This window comes from Cryptomeria japonica, chromosome 11, assembly GCF_030272615.1.
Source record: "Cryptomeria japonica chromosome 11, Sugi_1.0, whole genome shotgun sequence".
NCBI classification, from domain to species: Eukaryota; Viridiplantae; Streptophyta; class Pinopsida; order Cupressales; family Cupressaceae; genus Cryptomeria; species Cryptomeria japonica.
Window position 1 is genome coordinate 678,578,229 of NC_081415.1, and position 20,872 is coordinate 678,599,100.

Sequence of the window (20,872 nt, forward strand, 5' to 3'; positions counted from 1 at the left end):
TCACAAGACTCTAATCATACAATGTATATGTACCATTCCTTCACTTTAAGTGGCATCAAAAAACGACATGCATAATGCGAAGTTTACATTAAATGTAAGGTAATTTGATTTTTGGTAACAAATTACATAATTTGATAATCATAGTAGCTTGGTTTTCAGCCATTTCACAGGAAACTTAATGAATAACCCAGTTTTGATGCACTAAAATACCATGAGTGTGGAATCAAAGATGTAAGGGATAGACAGCTTAATCAAGTAGTTTTGAATGAAATATAGCATGCATGCATATCAACAAACAACTAACAAAGCATTATCTGTTAAAATTTCGTGATAGTCCCAATATTTTGAACTTGAGAAAAGTAAGATGAATCAATTGTGCACTTTTTGTTCTACTTTACTGCATTGTTACATTTGCCAAAACACACATTTTTATAAATATGACTGCTCGTAGAAAACTACCTGCAGCTACTACAGACTACTTTTGTGACAAAAGTGGCATCATGCAAAATCATGTCTTAATACCAGTCTACTGTGCCATCTTAAGGAAAGCCTAGTTATTCCCCTTGTAATGTTGGGTTCATTGTAAACCCAACTCATACTTGGGATCAGCTATTACATAGTGGTATGCAATCACCAAAACAAAGATGAATATGCCTAAGAAATTGGCCAAAAAGCCAAGGTCCTGATCATCAATCATCTGTCCCACAATGAAAAAAAACAATCTAATTAATTTATACAAGAAATCTCTAAACATAAATATATTCCAACACTGTTGGACCAAAATCAAATAAATTATTTGCATGATACTCACCTCCAAAAAGCAGTAACCAGATCTAATTTACCTATCTCCTTATTTCAGATATCAAATAAAATGGCACCTCTTTGATTGCTTGAATAATCAAATGCAGTAGAAAATATGACTTACCAGTGCAGCTATTTTTTATCACCAAATAATATGTTTTAAAATTATGAAATTACCTTTCTACTTAACCAAGTTCGTAATATTATGAACTGCTAGTAGTTTGCATGAAGACACAAAAGGACACAAGACTTAAAGGCCTTCCACCATAGCCGGCTAAAGTCTCCAGCCATTTTCAGCTACATATCAAACTCTGGATGCTGCTTCTGAGATCTACAAACTTTTAAGTTGGTGTTCATTACAGAAGAGCCCTTTATCATGGCAATGTAATTGGATTACAAACCATTGTTTTCTTGCAAACCATGGTTCATCTGTCAAATAAACACATGGGTAAAAGATTGGCATTTTGCCAATATAACTGTAGGAGACTAAAATGTCTCGCATGAGTCCCATCAAGAAGCCAATACCCTGGATGCCATTATCTGTCATTGCAGGAACTTGTTGATTTTCTTAATCATACCACCTCCAAGTCCTAATGAACTCACTCGAACCCATATCTTATCCTTGAGAGGTATAGGTGTTTGTGTGGGCATGACAGTGGCTGAACATTGACCATCCTGGCCCCTGATTGAACAGGAGTGGGTGAGTCCAAGTTTCCGGCAAATTCTTCTAACCCTTGAGGACATTTTGTTGATTGTCATGAATGTTCTGGATCTCATGGTAGACCCTCTACATTTATTGAAGCTGATATTGAAAAAGGAGCCCCCTGCGCTGGGGCTTAACCCTATCCACATCCCACAAGAAAATGCATATGATGCTGATGAAGCACATTGAAGGTTTTGAACATGTTTCCTCTCACCCCACAGCTACTGAGACACTATGTGAGAATGGTTACAGCCATCAGAACATGCTGGGCAAGTGGTTACACCACCCCAACTAGAATTAGCATCTTTGCAGATGTGCCAGCATGCCCATGCTAGAGCTTCAGGTGGTGATACATTTCGTTTCTCGGTTCTTAGAAGAGCAAGCACCAAGGCTTGTTTCTGGAATTATCACCATTGGCAGGCATTCTTGTATCCAAGGTGAATTTTTCATAGCCCTTTCATTGTCTTCTGCAGCAGAATGCTTGCTAGAATGTTAGCAAAATACTACCTCTGGATATTTGTAATAGATCAAATAATAGCTATATATTTTGAATCTTCAAGGCTAAGTTTGCTCTAGAACAAGGTAAGGTTTGTATTTTAAGTTCTATTTTTTTGTATTTTGGGGGGATTTAACCCCAGTGGTTTTTAGTTATTTTCAAGATGATCTCAATGGGTGGTCATTAAATTAATGACATTTTCATCATTTATGTTGTGGTAAAATCAAAAGTAGCACACAAGCACCTTTAAACATTTGTTAGAGGGGAAGGAACAGTGGATGTGCTGCTTTGGGATTTTCACCTTCCATCCTCTAACCATTCGCTAAGCAAGACTTGATGGTTCTATTTTTATAGAGTTGCAGAGGCTAACATACACGGTAGTTAAGTCTTTCTTACCGGTGATGGAACAGGTCCCTCAACCATGATTGGTGCTGCAGATATCGAAAGTCTGTGCCTGTACATTCAAGTTTCAACCACTCTGAAAGTGTGTCCAACAACCAATTAGCAGTCTACAGGGTATGGAAAATTTCGATTTTCTTGAAGGCCATAGTTACCTGTATAGTTATATAAAGTGACTATGATTTAACTGTTTTATTCATTGACTTCTCTAATTTACCTTAGGATGGGACTAAAACAAGGAAATTGGAATTTTTGAGTTTCACCCAATCATGAGGACAGGACTTGTAATTTCCTAGCTAGGTAAATATTTTTTAATATGCCTCAGCTACATTATTGGTGTTATGACAAATTCTAACCTTGCAAGTTCAAATAGAGTTTCTTTCATGGCCCCCTATGACGCTCATATTGCTGCTTTGTCATGGTTATTTTGCAAGAGGGTAAGGATTTGAAAGTTTCAATTATCTATGCAATATGTCATGTCTTGGCTAAATCTTTTCAAGATCCTTACCATCAATAGTCATTTACATCTCCTCCAGCAACCTGCTCTAAAACATACAATCACTTGAAAAGTATCTCCAAACAGATCTTGCTGTAATACAAATTTTACTATATATATTGCTAACATTTTTGCAACAGTAGAAATTTGGGTTATATTTTGACAAAGACTAGCCTCAAATAGGTTGTTGGAGCACTAGCAGATAGAGTCAACATGTCTTGAGTACAAAACATGGGTTACGCCAAAAAATGTGTTGGTAGAAGAGAGTAGTGCCACTCTCTTTAGGTTGAAAACCCAGAAGGGAAGCCTAATGGTGACCAATGGTCAAAACTTGCAAAGGCGCCAAACGCTGGCAGCAAGAAAACACATCCCCAAGCAAGGTAGAGCCAATTAAAGGCATCTCAAGCCAAGGAAACTACACTATGGTACCTACAATTGACCTACAATGCGTACAAAGAGGCATACCAATGACCATGAAGAGATACATGTAGTCATAAACATGTAAATCTGAAACTCTATGCAAATCTGAGAATTAAGTTGCCCTATTGTGGAAAACCAATATTAGATCCTCCTTAATGATGTCAAAATTCAGCCTGTATTTCATGCTTAAGAAACCTATCTTTTGTTAACTTATAACAGAAATAAATAATGATTAACATCAGCATAAGATCGCAGCAATAAAGCATAAATTGGCAACAAAAGATCACCATGTAACATAGGATTTATGTGGAGAAACCCTTGCAAGAAGAAACTCCACCAAGAAGAGAGGTCAAGTATGCATTATCAGCAATAAATGTGCCTACAACACAATCATTTTCGTTCTCCTCTTTGCCTCCAATATAGCAGCAACAATGTGAAAAACCTCCTTATGCCTCCAACCTATCCTTGTTCCTGCAAAAGAAATCTACATTCAACTGTTTCACCTAAATCCTACATCCAAAAGGCTGAATTTATAGAATGGCGAAAGCTCCAAAACCACCAATAAAGATGTCCAAAGAAGCCTCTTCATTTCTCACAACCACAACCCTTAGAATTCCTCCACGGAACTTGAAAAGACACCAATTTTGGTTCCAATACTTTGCCTCCAACTTGGGTGTCCATTCTTACAAGATAAACATTACATTAAATGCAATAAGTGATGGAATACCAAGATACATTTGTTGCTTTTTCCAAGCACTCACTTGGAGAAGCCCAAAGGTCACTCATTTTGTCCACTTCCTAAGTCATTAATTATCTTATTCTAGACATCCATAAGTGGGGAAAAGTGAAAACAATATTAAATAATTGTGTTTACAACCCACTCTTACCACTGCCACTGGAACCCATAACCCCTTATGAATGTATTACAAACAATAGTGAAAATTCATATTATAAATTATTTTCCCAATATATCCTAAGTGCCTTAGGACACTTTCCAAGGATGTTGAAACCATGTCATAGGATTTACAAGGTAGATGGCACCTTAATCTTAACAATAGTCAGATTTATTTCTAAAGACAAATTCAAGATAGAATGTCCATAAAGAATCATAACAAAAGTCTCATCTTCTACCTTATTGTTGACTTTTTGAAAAATCACTCTGGAAAATCATTGAGGCATGACCGATAAGTCTAGGAACATCATGGATAACTCCCATAAACAAAGGCTTTTTATATTGCAAGGAAAACATGTTGGTTGTAATTCATTTTATTTATCTCTTGGATATAATTAAACTTTACTTAAGCTTAATTAGGGAATTGCATAGGATTAGTTGAAGCATTTCCACTTTAGGTGGAATTGTCCTTTCTGAGGATGCATTGTTACTTGTGTCGGGTGGTTGAGTTCTAACTCTTACCTACCTTTGCATCTCATTGGACCACATGTCATTATTGTGTGCTCTCATTCCCTTTTGCCTTGCCTTTATAAGCAGGCTCATGTGTATTGTATGTTGACCAAGTTTTTTGCATCTTGATGAGAATACAATTTGTTCTTGTCTCTATTATTCTCTCCTGTTTGTGCTATTCAATTGGCCTCTAGATCTTGGATTGCTAGTCAATTCTTACATTGTATTAGAGCCAATAGGGTGTCATTTTGTAGTCTTTTTGGAGAGATCTTGGTGCATTTGAAGGTTGGCATGTTGTCAAATCTAGGTAGCAGCGAATTTCTTGAGCGTCCTATGCCAAATTAGAGCCCACCATTGCGTCTGAGGTGTCCATTTTATGAATTGAGTATAAATTTGCCTATATTGGGTGACAGTTGTGTTGGGTCTCAAATCAACAGATTGGATAGGTTCTAAGGAAATGCCAGTCCCTATGGTCAAACCCTCCAATTGACTTGGCCAACATGTAGAGTGAACCTGTTTGGTTGCTTACTCTCTCACTTTAGGCTCTGCAGGACCTAGGCGGGTATACCTATTCACTGAATGTCTCCAATAAACAGTGCTTTTTATAGCAGATATGTTATCCTAATCTGATATCTCCTGATCTTGAAATGGCATGAGTTCCTTGAATGGAGATATAGCAGATGAGTTCAAGATTGTTGTTATGATAATTGTTTGCTTTATGTTTCTTAATTACTTCTATAGCTGTCAAAATGAAGAAATGATGAGGGTAATTTGTAATTTAGCCAGTGCCTTCTTCGTTAATTGGGTTGCAGAGTCATTACAATTTTCTTCAGGACTTATGGTGCGAATCTGTGAGACAGTTTTTTAATTCATCCCTTATGAACCTGTCAGTTACTATTTCTGTTAAAACCAAATGAATGTTTATATTATATGCTGATTGAGTGAATTTAACCCTACCCTTAAGGGACCAGTCAATTAAGCTTTGCAAGGAACAATTACAATCCGCAAGCAAAACTTTTGTTGCAACATTATAACATAAAGCATAGATTTGATCTTAAGAACATGAATAACCTTATCTTTATCAGACAATATCACAGACGATTGCCAAAAGAAAATGAAATAATCCACAACACACATGCAGGGAAACAATTGATCAAGATTTGTATTCCATTATAGTTCGTACACAGAAGACTTACAGGTTGTCGTTCTTTCGCTCTTAATCCTCTCTAATATCTATCACCTTACATTACAAAAATCATTCTCATATATATATGAGGATGAAAGCTCTTCACGAAGAGACACGACCCTTTACAATATTAATCATTAACTTTGGATATTTCTAAACTTAAGTAAAAAGAGATTTAAGAGCCCCAAATGATGAATGTAATCATCGTCTTTGAATGTTTTGATTCGAGGAGTTTGCTTCTTCAATTCATCCCCCAGCGACAGATACTTGAATATTATCTGGTTGACAGTAGGGGCCATATCCTTACTCCGATCAATCTCTGACAAGGCCCAATCCTTGACGCTGATGAGTTCTTTTCGCAGATCCTCCAAGGATATCACCTCTCCTTCCTTGTAGACGGAAGGCATTCCAACGGGTTTATCATCATCTAATTCTTTTAAGTCTCTCCTCAGCGTATCCTCGAGTTTGACATGATTGTCCATATACGCGTTTCCTTCAGCCTTTTCCTCTGGTGACATGGTATCGACATTGCTCAGTACTTCCTGCAATCGTGCTCTTAACCGTTCATGCTCTGTTAGCGCTTTTATCGTTCCATTGTAAACTGTCCAATATGGTTCGACCTGTAAGAGCATGGTGTTAAACCGATGTCCTATAATGTCGTTGACCAATTTGTCCATCTTTTGTTGGACATTGTCTGCGCGTTTGTTGGCCTTTTCTGCCTAATACTTCCAGTACAGAGCATCAGAGACGTCATCCAAGTTGCGTCCTGCGGGGTATGAGGTGTATTCGTTGATAGGAGTCCCCGTCTCTAATTGCAATACCTTTGCCTGCAGCTTCTGATTTTCCTCCTTGGATTTTTCATATAGTCCCTTATATGTAACGTTCTCTCTGACCAAAAACTCTGTCTGGTCCAAGTTCAATCTTGCAACATCCAGGTTGAGCTTTGCAGTGACCCTAGGATCAGTCTTTCCAACCTGATGCACCATGAGATGCCCAAAGGTTTCTTCTATATCCACAATGATAGGCCTCTTCCCCTTTGGATATAGTGCCCACTGTAGGAGAGCTTTCTTGTCTGGATCATATCCAGAGCCTAGGAACAGTTTGTCTATCTCCTGGGGCAACACTTGTTGATTCAAATCTTGTTTTTTCAAGAAGCCATCAAATAAGAGTGCTGAATTGATATCCCAACCAGAGAAGATGATTACACCGGCCTCTTTTAATAATCTCCTCCCCTTTTCAGGAGTCATGTCTTTCATGAGAACATCAATTTCATCCTGTAATCTCTTCATCTGTTCCTCCTCTGGTCTTCCAGCCATGCTTCGTTTGACATGAGCCCCTTTGTATTGGTATAAAAATGAAAGGAATTCCCTAGAGGAGGCGAATCCATCATCAGCAACGAAGTCCTCATGCTCAGTCATTCTTATGTCAACAACATCCTTGATGTTGATTTCTCCTGTGTCCATGTTCATTTCTGTTTCGAAACCAGGAGGATAATCCTCTCTAGGAGAATCAGGTGGGATACTACTGGCGGTTGATTTTGGTGACATGTGAGCTAGGGGTTGACTGTCCTTCTCGGTATTAATGAAGTGAAGGAATTGTGAAGGAACCCTATGCATGACTTCTGCTTCATGTTGAAGCAGCCTTTTAGCTATTTCTAGAGGGTCTTGGAGATCTCCAATTAGGTTCCCATCTATCATTCCTCTCACCCTCTTCCACTTGTAAGCCTCCCAAACCAATTCACTCTTTTCTCTCAAAGCTTTGGCCTCCTCTCTTTCAAGGTTCTTAATTAGGTCGTCTGGCATTTTGGCCATATGTATCCCAGCTTTGAGTTTCTGTGAGGCTCTAGCAGCCCTTATATATCCTTCAGGATCAAAATTCTCCCTAGGCTCACCCAAAGTCATGCCATAGTAATCTAATTTATTCTGTAATAAATGATAACTCTTTGAACTTTTGACAATGAAATCAGAGAAAACTAATAAACCTGGAACAATAGATTGTTTACCAAAATCAGTTAAATGTTTAGCACTGGCAATAAACAATTGCCTTATAATCTCCAAGCTAGCCACTCTGTTTGGTACCGTAATTGGAAGCATGTGGGGTCGTCCTTCAAATCCAAATACCCTTATTTCTGTGTGATTATCATGGCAATACCAATCACCCCAATTATGTTCAATCTGTGATTCTGGAGAGAAAACCTTTGGCCTGAGGAACCTCTTGATTTCAGGGGACAAAGTATAATCCCTGTGCTGTCCAAAAGCCGCACTGAGAGGTTTCACAAAGTATTCTTGAAAATGCCAATATTGGTTATTCATAAACCTCTGGTCCCATGCTGATACCCACAACTGAACCGGCTTCTTCAGACCATTCTTATCATAAGACCTAATGCTGAACTCTTCTGGCCAGAAGTTAATTTCTTGTCCACAATAGAGAAGAATATGCATTAATATGGAGTATAATGAAAAGTGAACATTCACAAGGTCTCCTTTCAATTTTTCCAGCCCATGATTCAAGGCATCTGCAACATAAGTGGCAAAATCAAATGACCTAGGGTCTTTTGATTGTATATCAGCACATAGAACCATAACCCCAATATCCATGAGTGGATGAGCCTCTAGGCCTAGTACTTGGGCTGCAGCATAATACGTATACTTGAAATATGGATGGAAGTGGTTGACATCAAACGGCACCTTGTCATCTTTGCCAAACTGAACAAATGACCCACCCACTTTTGGCCTGTGAACAGGTAGCCTCCAAGTCCTGTAGATATTTTCCAAACTAAAGAATTCCTGTGAAAGTTTCTTCATATCGATAGTCTCCTCTACTTCCCAGTCCAAATCAAAAACCATATCAATAGTCTGCTTATTAATCACTACTAATGTATTCCCTCTGTAATCACATATGGTTTTGGTTCTTGGGTTGTAGCAATCTACCAGAGCTTTCATTAATTCTACATCTACAAACACATTTGGGACTACTAACTTGCCTAAATTCTTCTTCCATAGATTGCTTATGGGTTCAGGTGCATCCCTTCTTTTGTAACAAAACAAAAATAATTCATGCCCTCTTATCTCAGTCCAAATGTCTCCTAGATTTTCAAATCTGTCCTCTAATCCTTCTTCTTCACTTTTAATCTTCTTGGACCTCACACTAGACGATGGACACTGGTCTAACAAATCCTGAGTCAGAGCTCTCCCTTCTTTCTTCTATCTCTTGGGCTTCTCTTCAGGGTTCAGCTCTTTTCCTTTTCTACTCTTTTTAGAAGAAGAAGACGAAGGTTCCATAATCACAGTAAATAAGAGAGACAACACTTACTTGGTGGAATGCTCAATTCTTCTGGTTATCGTTCGCAAGTCTCCGCAAGTTCTTTGCAATTTTCAATCTTTTAGCATCGATCTGGTTCTTACGAAAATTCACTCAGTTCAACTGTAATCGTATGGGCAACTTGTGTACAGTTAATGTTCTGCATCTATAACGGCTACTCAAGTGTTTTAAACTTAATTGCAGATGTGACACTCTTCAACTGGGCCTTTAACTCTTTCGCGGGAAGTACAGTTCGCTCAAAATGCTCATATCTCAAGTTATCGATGAAACCCTTGTCTTCGGCCGAGTGTTTGAATCTTCCATCGAAAGCTCATTTTCTTCGATATTATTGTTTCGGTGAAAAGCTTACGTCGAGAAGCCGCTTTTAAGACTCATCGAAATCACTCTTTCATCGATAGTCCCCTTTTTCGATAAGTCACATGTAATTTCCATCGAAATCATTCTTTTCGGTGAAGGCCTATGTATGTTCATCGATATCCCTTTTTCATCGATATCTTTTTATCGATGAAACAATTTTGCCTTTGCTCGACGTCATGTTCATCGATGAAAACTTGTATTTCGATGAATGCCTTTTGAGTTTCTTCGGTAATGATATTCCTTCGAAATCACCTTTTTGCCTTTTTGTTTTCACTTTTTCGATGAAACTTAGAGTATCGATGAGTGGTTTTCTACGTTCATCGAAGGTAACCTTTTGCCGAAATACCTTTGCTTAGTGCTTGTGTCGATGAAAACACTTCTTTCGATGAAACTTCCTCTGCAATGCTCGATACAGTTTGCTGGTCGAAATATCCATTAGTCTTCATGCTTATGGAAACATACATTTTTTTTATATATTTTTATTTTTTAAATATAGTGCTCAACAAGTTGATCTCAAGGCATTAGAAAAAATTCTCCTTCTTGGCCATACAAATGCAATTATGGTACAGGGTACGATTTTGTAAAAAAAAAAAAATAGCAATTAATTTTTTCAATTCATTTATTTTAAAAATAGCAATTTTTTTTATATAATTATTGTAAAGCTTTTTGTTTTCAAATCAAAAAATATATATATTTTTTGGTTTTTCAGGTTGGACACTCGTACCCATACTCTGTCTCTCTGTCTGCAAAGTCAACCACCCGCATGATCCTTCGTACCTGTCGGCCCACGCACCCAAATAGTCGTGCTTCTCACGGCATCCTCTGGTTTCCAAAGGCCACAGACTCCTCAGCGCCTCCAACCCCCAACGACCCCAGGCTCTTGGACCGTCGGCCTTCCACAACGACGCTGAAGTCCCCACAGCGAACATCTCGCTCACCGGCACCCACAGCTTTGATATGCCCCTCTGCCTCCAACACTTCAACCTTTGACAACACCTACAACCTCTGGCAGCTCCCCCGCATTCCTGTAGCAACCAATCAAGCTGCGCCACGTGGCAACTTCTCATTAGCCCACACGAGCTCCTCCCGCCACGCGTTTGCCACGCACCACCAGCTTACAACCACATGGCATGATTCTATTTGCAAAAGTTGCCCCCTCATATGACACGTAGCATAATTGTATTCACCAAACATTACATAGTCAACAGCTCAGTAGACATGCACCCACCATGTCAATGCACACTGAGCACAATTCGTATTGACATGTCAAGGCCACATCAGCTCAATCGTACTGCCACATCAACGATCCGTACAGTGACATGCCAATGCCACATTAGCTTGCTCGTACCGCCATGTCAGTAATTAGTGCATGCCACATCATTTGTTCGTACAATACAAACAGCCCACACAAGTTAGGTGATTTTTTGTGACAGTTAGACGGCCATCAAATTTAACCCAATGTTTTGCTGACGTCAACACTTTTTTAAAAATTGGCAAACCCCTCTTCGTTGAGCTTTTTTATTTTGCAGTCCAACTTGAAGGCTCATATCTTGGACATTTTGAGGCCTTTTTCAATGCAATTTTGTTTTATTTGGGCTAATTTTTTGTGTACTTCGTTGTTGTGTGGTAAGTTTCTAATTTTGGTGGACAGATTTTTTAGAAATCTCAGTTTTTCTCAATTGTACCTGTCCAGTCCTCATTTCTACAACTTCCCAAGCTCCGTTTAGGCTCACACGACCTCATTTTGATGTGCCTTTTTTTTGAAAGTGCATAATTTTCCGTCTACTTTTCTGTGGTGCCGTCAAAAAATTATAGCTTGGAGTAAGTTAATTGAAAAAGGACTAATTCATTACATTAATGGAACAATGGTAGCACTAGCAGATCCTAAAGCTAATCCAAATGCTCAAATGGAATGGTTCACTAAAAATTCTATGGCTCTTGGAACATTGAGAAAGTATGTATCAAATGACCTTATTTTTCACAATGATAAATGTAATACAATTGATGAGGCTTGGGACATATTTGGTAAATTGTATGGCCAAGTAGATGACATTAGGGGCTACAAGCTTGACAATGATCTCACAATGTTGGATCCCAAGGAATTTATACAATCCAAGACTATGTAACTAAAGCAACTGAGCTAAGAGCAAAACTCAAGGATTGTGGCATTGACAAGGATGCACAATTGGTTTACAATTTGTTGGACAAGCTTCCATCAGAGTATGCAGCCTTTGTTTCTAGCTTCCAAACCCATCAATTGACTTCGGGTAGTTCTTTCACTACACCATCCTTTGATGAATTTGTAGAAATGTTGATGCTTGAGCAAGCAAAGTTGATCAACATAGGGATTCTTAAGTCTTCAAAATCCAAAGCTTTGGTAGCTAATCAAGGGAATCAAAGGAATCAAGGAAAAGGCAAGAACCAAAAGCAGTCTAAGCCAAAGCCACAACAAGATAGAGTACAATCATCCTCTCCACAACAAGGCAATACTTCATCTTCTTTCAAGAAGTTACTTTCAAGAAGGGAAATTCAAACAAGAAGGAAAAGCCAACTTGTTCATATTGCAAGAAAGTTGTTCACGATGAGCATTGTTGCCACTCTAAGCAAATTGATGAGTTGACAAACATCATCAACAAGAACAACATCAATTTGTCATCCACCTACAAGAAGGATTCATCTCCTTCCACTTCCTCACACTCAAAAGGAAAAGGGCAAGCATTTGTGGCAACAATAGGTTCTTCACAGCAATGGATACTTGACTCGGGTGCCTCTCATCACATGGGTTCTACAAGGGAATAGATTTCTTCATTAGAGCCATCCAAGGTACCTCACATTTTCATAGGTGATGATACACAAGTGGAAGTTGAAGGGAAAGGTTCAGTTGATATGGACGATGGAACATTTAAGAATGTTCTCTATGTTCCTAACTTGAGCACCAACCTTCTTTCAATCTACCAAATCACTCACTTTGGAAATGGAAAGAAAGTTGAGTTTCTACATGATTCAATTGTGGTCAAAGAACTTGAGAATGATGCCTTGGTAGTACTGGGATAAGCCAATCAAACACACGACTTTATTCATTCTCTCACTTTGTGCCTCGATCTCCTTTGACCACCTTGCTCACTCATTCAAATTCAAAAAGTAAAGTAATCTATGGCATGAGTAGTTGTATGTCTCAATTACCGATATCTTCAACAGCTTAGCTCCGAGGATATGGTTACAAGACTCCCTCAAATCAGCATTTCAAATGGTGTATGTTCAAGCTATTTCATAGGCAAGCATCCCGAAGAGAAGTTTGACAAAGGGAAGTGTTGACGTGTTTTTTATGACCGCGTCTAACACAGAATAAAGTCACCAACGGTCACCTTATCCTCTCTTGATCAAGATTAGTCCGTATGCTAGGATTACTTAAAGTTCAAACGGCTAATTTCCAAGGTTCCTTCAATGCATGGATGTGACTCAGTTGTTTGATGGGTTTGCTCATAACCCAAGGGGCCTTACGTATGTTGAAGAAAACTTATGCAAGCTCAAAGATTTTTTTTTTGTACGAATGATTTTTGCAATGAAAGCTCTAATTTTGGATCTTTTGGATTTGAATTATGCAGAAAGTAAATAGGAATAGGGCAGAGGAAAACTAGGCTAAGGCTAACTTAATCCTAAGAACAGGAGACGGGATTACTTATGCAAAATCAAACCACTCTTCGTTTCGCCAGCAGAGCACAACTACACGAAGGCAGTGCAATCTTCAAAGGGTGCGTGGAGACTTTTCAGATCATCAATACAGACCATCGGATCGAACAATCTTTACTGACAACCGAAGTTAAACACATACACATTAACAGGCTCAGGCTAACTTTGCACGGCGTACAACAATCAGCTGCACACCAAAAGTATGAGCTCGGATTCTGCAACAAATTCTCCTATCAAATCCATTTCTTCTGACAACATATAAACAAATCTAATCTAATTGAAGAGAGTAAGACCATGCAGATTGCCAAAGTAGAACGAGAATACACCATCAAATTGAACAATGCATTAAGTTGATTACTTCACAATCCTAATGCAACAATCTCAGACAAAAATAATCTCTCCCCCCTTACAAATGAGGGGGTCACCCCCTTATATAGGCCTCAAGCCATGCAAACCCTAATTAGGGTTTTCCCTAAAAGAGTCTCCACTCAAGATGCAACAAGGTGGGAATCTTCAATTAATAACCCATTATGCCCATGCACAATTAATTTTAAAGAGCCTAAAATAGCGCCCAATAGCACTTTAAATGCGCCCCCATGATGTTGATTATGCCTAGAATATAACCGCCATCCTCATAAATGCCTATTACTCTCCAAGTGACGGCGACATACACGAAGAATCTGTCATACACCCACAATGAGAAGGCGATATGCAAGAAGATTCCCCTTTTTGACGGCGACATGCATTGACTGGACCCACGTCTAGTCAATATTCCTTCAGCAATAAGTACGCCACTACTATTCAACCAAAAGACTTTCGTCCAAAAATGGACAACCATTATCTCGCTCATTTATGGCGTATGCAATAAATCTGCCGATGACAGCTTCCAGCTCTCCAATGGAGACACTTGGCACGTTTTCAATGTTGAACTCCATCAAGGCAATTTCTTCTTCACTCCTGGAAAAGAAGCTTTCCCACTCTACCATGACTTCCTGTGTCTTCCTCATTATACTGGAGAATGAAGAAACATTTGCAAAATGTTCCTTAGGGAACGAACCTACAAAGAAGTCGTGCAACTGGGGTTTTAGAGAGTTCACCATTATTCCTCCGTCGCTGAGTTTCCTCGCAAACAAAGCTTCCATTGCGCTAAGGATTTCTTCCTGTATCCCTCTGATAGATTCCTTCAAGGTGACAGAGCCAGTGCTGAATTTATCAAAGGTGTCTTTTCTTGAACAGATGGCGTAGAACCATCGGGGAAAATCATAAGCTTCGTTTTCTTGGATCGCTTTCCCGTCTACCAGAGTTTGCCTTGGAGTCTTTGCCAGAGCTCTGAGTCGTGAAATGGTTAAGTCCTGGTAAACATCCGCATCCTCCCATAGTCCTTCTGTTGTCTCCAATCTGCTTAGGAGGGCCACGAACTTTGAATGAAGCTGAGCTAGATCCTCAATGAATTTTCCCGCCTCAACATAGACATCCTCTACCCATTCCCGGGAATTTTGCGCCATTGCTTTAATAAGTTCTGCATCATCGACCATTTCCTTGGGAAGGGAGGGAGGAGAAGTGAATGAAGGACCTGCTTCCCTGAGGGGTTTTTTGAAACTCCTGACGTATTCGCATAGGAATCTATTTTCCTCTCTCAGTCGCTTACATTTTGCCTTTGATTTCAACAACTTCTCCTTCATGGCTAAGGAAGAATCCTCAAAGTCTCCCACTACTTGACCGGTGGAAGCATGGCCAAAATCAACTTGTTTGATGACGTAATCTTCCAGTCTAATCTCACTCCTATCCTTATCCACTGTAGGTTCAGCAATGTGCAAGGTCCGGGATCCAGATTCTTCCCTGACCACCTTGGAAAACTTATGGGGATCCTTTCTTTCCGCTAGCCGGTCCATCCTCTTTAATAATTCTTCTAACTCCTGAGCAGGATTGGTTTCTCCTTCTGTCTCGTTCCCCAGCCTACCTACCAACCAGTCTGGAGCGAGAATGGAATGGCTATGATCTGCTACATGCTCCTGTCCTTGAGATTCTTCCTCCATTTCACCAGGGATAGTCTCCACGAAGTTATCCTGGTGAGCCTCTTCTTCGTGTCGGGGACCTTCTTGCCTCTAACTTCTCGGTCGATGGTGTCCTTGTGAAGCATTGATGCTAAGTATATCGGGTGTTGGAACGCTCCCTGGAAGTGGGCCTGTGGAATGTGGAAACATTTCTACTTCTCGTACGCTCGAGGAACTAACTGGTGAATGCCCCCTTTTTGTCCTTGCTCTTTTTTGTGGCGGCTCCTCTTGCTGGGCTCCCTGCGGGATTTCCTGCTGGATGTCCTTTTTCTTTGTTATCCTTGGCCTCTTTAGGGCAATTTTTCTTTTGTCCACCCGGGTTTCTTTTCCTGCCTGTACCTGCAAAGAGCTTTCAGTTGCCTCACTGTGGGAATCCAAATTTCCCATTAACTGGTATGTCAGATGAATATTGTCTTCCACCAACTTTCTTATCTGCCTGTCAATCCAGTGCTTAGTGAATTTTAGCACTGGTCTAGCTAAGATGTTCAAATAATCTACCTCAGGCTCTGACCAATCTGGCAGTTGGATAGGTTGATCTTTTACTTTCTCGAATTCGGGTTGTGTCAAATCTAAATCTTCCTTCACCTGATCCAGTACCTGATGAATTTCACTTATTCTGATGGTGTCGAGGGGCAGTCTGGAATGCATTCTTCTCCGTACCTCAAGGTCATCCTCGGCACTTGCCCAGTAATCTTCCAAGTGAAATCTGTGTATGAATTTGACACCAACAACCTTCCTAATCTGGCTGTAAGGATCATATTGGGCCCTGGATGTGTAAAATGGTAGGCGATAGAATGTCAATTCCCCTGCTGCACTCTCAGCGGCCTCCAAACCTGGGCATATCTCCATGAAATCCCCCAAGACAATTGGAAATTCAATAGATTGCTTCTTCTTCTTCTTCTGCAGCTGATCATAGGCAGTTAACTGCCTCATGAGCTCGAGCAATACAAGTTTGTCTGACGGATATCTGGGCAATTTGGAAGACTGGAAGGAGAATCCTTGTGTCCTGATGTAGGTGAATTTGGGGAGATGCAGCTGGGGATAACACTCATGCACCTTTAACTGAGCTGGTCCGCAACCCATCGAATCCTCCCTTTCGTGCAAGCATATAGAACAGGTAGGAGCTCATAAAAAGGACTAGGACCTTTTCTCTTTTAGGTTCTTCAATTGTTCATGCAAGTAGTGACTGATCAATCTAGCCCAGTCGATCAACGTATTTGAATTCATGATCTCGCCTATGTAGAAGAACATCCAAGCCTCAAAGTTCACCGAATGTGGGCATCCCATTACTCTGCTTAGCATCTTTATCAGGTCCACATACTCCTGCTTGAACTCAAAGATTGTGAGAGTTTTGGGCATCTTGGAAGCGTGCACTCTGGGCTTCAGCAACCACTGCTGCTTGATCAAATCAACGCACCTGGCAAGGCCTGCTTCATATACTGCCTGAGCTCCGTTGCTGGTCCTATACGTCATGGAATATTGTGAAGGTATTCCGAGAGCTTCACCAATTGACTCTGGAGTCAATGTTGCCAGTAACTTGCCATTTGGCGTTGAGATTGTTTTCCGCTCCAGATTGTAATGTGCTGCACATTCCAAGACCAGATCTGGCCATTGAATAGCGGGAGGAAAACCGGCTGCTGCAACTATTCCACTTCTCATAATTCTGACAACTGTCGGGGATGGATTGTGCCCTGCTGTTCCGAACATTCGGATCTTGAATGCAACCAAGTTGAGCGTGCCTAGATTAGTATCGCTGATTTCCTCCCATCTTGAATTCAACCGAGAATGAGGAAGAAAACCCTTCATCTCCGCTTTGATCAATGCTTGTCTGGAGATAGTAGCTGCCTTGTTTGGTTCTGCCATCTTGGAAGCACCTCGAAATGATAAAAATAGAGACCAAGTATGAATATTCTGCACTTCTCCACTTCTTTCCTAAATCTTGCACGTGAGAAATGAAATGTCTTTCCAAACTTATATAGAATTCTTCGAAATGTCTTGCTAAGTTAGGAGGCATTGTAACTGCATTCATGAGGCATCATACTTTCCCCAATCACTACGCCATGCAAAGGTAACTTCCCATGCAAATGAGTCCAAATTTAGAATTTTCCTTAAATGCTCCAAGTCGTGTGTCATACTTAGAATATTCTCTTTGCCAAATCATTCATTTTCATTCTTTCCAGTTTTGGAGGGAATCCGAAGGATTCTCTCGGGATTTGCTCGATTCCATTTAACTTGTCGCCTCCTGCCTTCGAAGGAATTTTCACGTCGCTTCTCCACATCTCCATTTTTTAAGGATCTCCCTAAAATTTAGGAGTCAGGTTCATTGGATGGGGAATTTCATCCCGATTCCGGATCTATAAAATTTTCCTCATTCTGCCGAGATCCGGTACCCTAGAAATAGCAAATTCAAAAATTTGCCTGAGGGGAATTTTGCTTTTTATTCCTCCTTGATGCCTTGGATTCCTTCACTTAGGTAAAATTTTAACATTTTCCAAGAATTCCATGGCAGGGTGGTTTCAACGTCTTGGAACCCTTTAGGGCAGAATTTTAACCATGCCAAGGATTCATGAATTATCCGCCTGTCCTTGGCCTCCTCATTTTGGCGCCCCAATCCATGGTTGGGCGGAATTTTGACCTCGCCAGGGATTCACGGAATTTCTTGTGAATCCCTAGGACCTCCATTATGGCGCCCCAGTCCATAGTTGGGCGGACTTTTGACCTGGCCAAGGATTCACAGAATTTCTTGTGATTCCCTGGGACCTCCATTTTGGCGCCCTAGTCCATGGTTGGGCGGAATTTCTCCCTGGAGAAGGATTCATGGAATTCATCTTTGTCCCTAACCTCCTCTGTTCAGCGTCTGACTATATCCTTCGGCGCAAATCACACTTGGTCAAGGAATTTCATAATTTCTTGGTCATCCTTGGACATCTTGTTTTGGCGCCCTTCACCTAGCTTGGGCGGAATTTTGACATAGGCGTGGATTCATGAATTTTCCACTTGTCCTTGGGATCTCCAGTTTGGCACCCTTCACCTAGCTGGGGCGGAATTTTCACATAGGCGTGGATTCATGAATTTTCCACTTGTCCTTGGGATCTCCAATTTGGCGCCCTTCACCTAGCTTGGGCGGAATTTTGACATAGGCGTGGATTCATGAATTTTCCACTTGTCCTTGGGATCTCCAGTTTGGCGCCCTTCACCTAGCTGGGGCAGAATTTTCACATAGACGTGGATTCATGAATTTTCCACCTCTCCTTCCAAACTTAGAATATTTTGACCTCCTGTGATTTTGAAGTGTTTTCCTAGGCTTTCCATTTTAGGAATGGATTTCCAGCACTTGACCCACTTCTGGCTTTCTCTGTCTGTTGTCTAAGTTTCCGGAATTAGAAATGTCTGCGAACACCTGATCCTTATCGCCTTGTCAGCGTTAGATCGCTAGACAAGGTGCAGTAATGACTTACTATAAATGGAAACTTACTAAAATAGAAATTACTAAAAATAGTAAGTTTGATTTTTGGCAAAATGGCAACATATCGGGACTCGTAAAAAATCCCTTAAAAATAGGGACTTTCTAAAAATAGAAAGTTGCTCCGTTTGGGCTCAAATTTTACTGGGAGGTCCCTTGAAGGGTCCTGATTCCAGTCGTATGTTCATTTTTTCAAAACCCTAACAGGAGCCCCTAAAATCTAGGACAAAAGGTAGAAACTCTAAAAAGGGACAAAACAGGCCCTAGACTTCATAGAACTCGCTCGACAGAGAAGCAGATTAACTCTAACTGACCCCCGAACATCCGCAAAGCGGAGAGATTGAAGAGACTGCCATCAAAACACACAAAAGAACCAAAACCAAACAACCAAAAGGCCCAAAAAGCTAGGGGGTCCCTATCCGGGATGGGGTGATGTGTGATTAGGTCACAACAGGAAGTCTTGGAGAGCTTTGGAAATTCTTCAATTGGTTCACAGTGATATAGTAGGTCCATTTCCAATGCCATCGTTTAGCAAGGCCCACTATGTCCTCACCTTCATTGATTACTACTCCCGCTTCACTTGGGTCTACTTTCTTGTTCACAAGAGTGTAAGTGTTTGACAGATTTATGGCCTTCAAGGCCCATGTTGAGAAGCAATCAAGGAAGCAAGTCAAGGTTCTACGCACAGACAATGGAAGGGAATGTGTGAATAATAGATTTGAGGAATTTTGCACTGTTGAGGGGATTGATCTTCAACACTCAATTGCCTACACTCCATAGTAGAATGGTGTTGCAGAAAGCAAGAATAGAACCCTTAAGGAGATGGCTCGCTGCATGATTCATGCTTGTTCTCTTGGTCCAGCTTTTTGGCCAGAAGGTATCAGTTGTGCCACACACATCCAAAATCGGGTTCCCCACAAGGCTTTGAAGGGTATGACTCCTTTTGAAGCTTGGTGTGGTAGAAAACCGATTGTGAGACACTTCAAAGTCTTTGGTTGTCCAGCATGGGCATGCATACCTCCACAGAAGCGCAAGGCATTGGAACCTTAGAGTAGGCCTTGCATCTTTGTTGGATATCCCAAGGGTGTTAAGGCATATAGACTTTTGGATCCAAAGACACATGATCTATTCATTTTGAGGAGTGTTCACCTTAAAAAAAATCTCTCATAGCTTGGCTTCTAATCCTCCTCATCCTTCCTGCATAGTGGAAAGTGATGATAGTGACTCAAATGATGATTCCACCTCAACTCTGACTTGAAGCTCACGCCTCTGCAGGGTCCACTTGAAGTTGAAGAAACTCATCCTTCATCTCCTACAAGACCTTGTTGGGCTCGACAACTCTAGAGTCAACAGCTACTCTTGTTGGGGATCCTTCTAACACTCGAAGGACTAGGTCACAACATCAGCATCTTCCACATGCTTACATTGCTTCAACTTTCGATCCACAATCCTTTCAGGAAGCATTAGGGGTTCTTGAGTGGGACTCGGCAATGGAGGAAGAGCATAGTTCCTTGATGAGGAACAACACATGGGATTTAGTTCCTCCCCCTACAAGGAAAAAAATAGTTCGATGTAAGTGGATCTATCAGACTAAGTTTGCAGTGGATGGAAGAGTGTTTTTGTACAAAGCTCAGCTTGTGGCAAAAGGTTTCACGCAAGTTCCTGGTGTTGATTATACAGGGACCTTTGCCCCCGTAGCTAAGATGAACTCCATTCACTTGACACTTGCTATTGTTGCAACTCATGGTTGGGTTGTACATCAGATGGATGTGAAAAGTGTATTTCTTCACAGAGATCTCGAAGAGGAGATTTACATGGAGCAGCCGCAGGGATTCATTGAGGATTCTTCTTTGGTTTGCAGATTGCGGAAGTCTATCTATGGCCTCAAGCAGGCCCCTAGGGCTTAGTATGCCAAGATGGATTCCTTTCTTCTCTCATCAAGATTCGCCAGGTGTCATTCAAATCCGAATGTTTCCATTTTGCAACAAGATGACTCCAATTTGCTACTTGTGCTCTATGTTGATGACTTGATCATTACAGGGAGTACATCATCCATCATTGCCAGTGTCAAATCTGCTTTGTAT

The 20,872-nt window shown here is 40.6% G+C and overlaps 1 protein-coding gene across 1 annotated transcript in view; it reads right to left on the minus strand.

Moving 5' to 3' along the window:
* Positions 1-300: 300 nt before the first annotated feature.
* The window catches only part of LOC131038135 (dolichyl-diphosphooligosaccharide--protein glycosyltransferase subunit 4A), a 77,102-nt gene continuing 56,530 nt past the window's right edge, over positions 301-20,872 (minus strand). Inside the window, exon 2 of the mRNA XM_057970465.2 lies at positions 301-697. Within this exon, the coding sequence (XP_057826448.1) occupies positions 578-697 (120 nt within the window). The 3' untranslated portion in view covers positions 301-577. The remainder of the gene's footprint in view (positions 698-20,872) is intronic.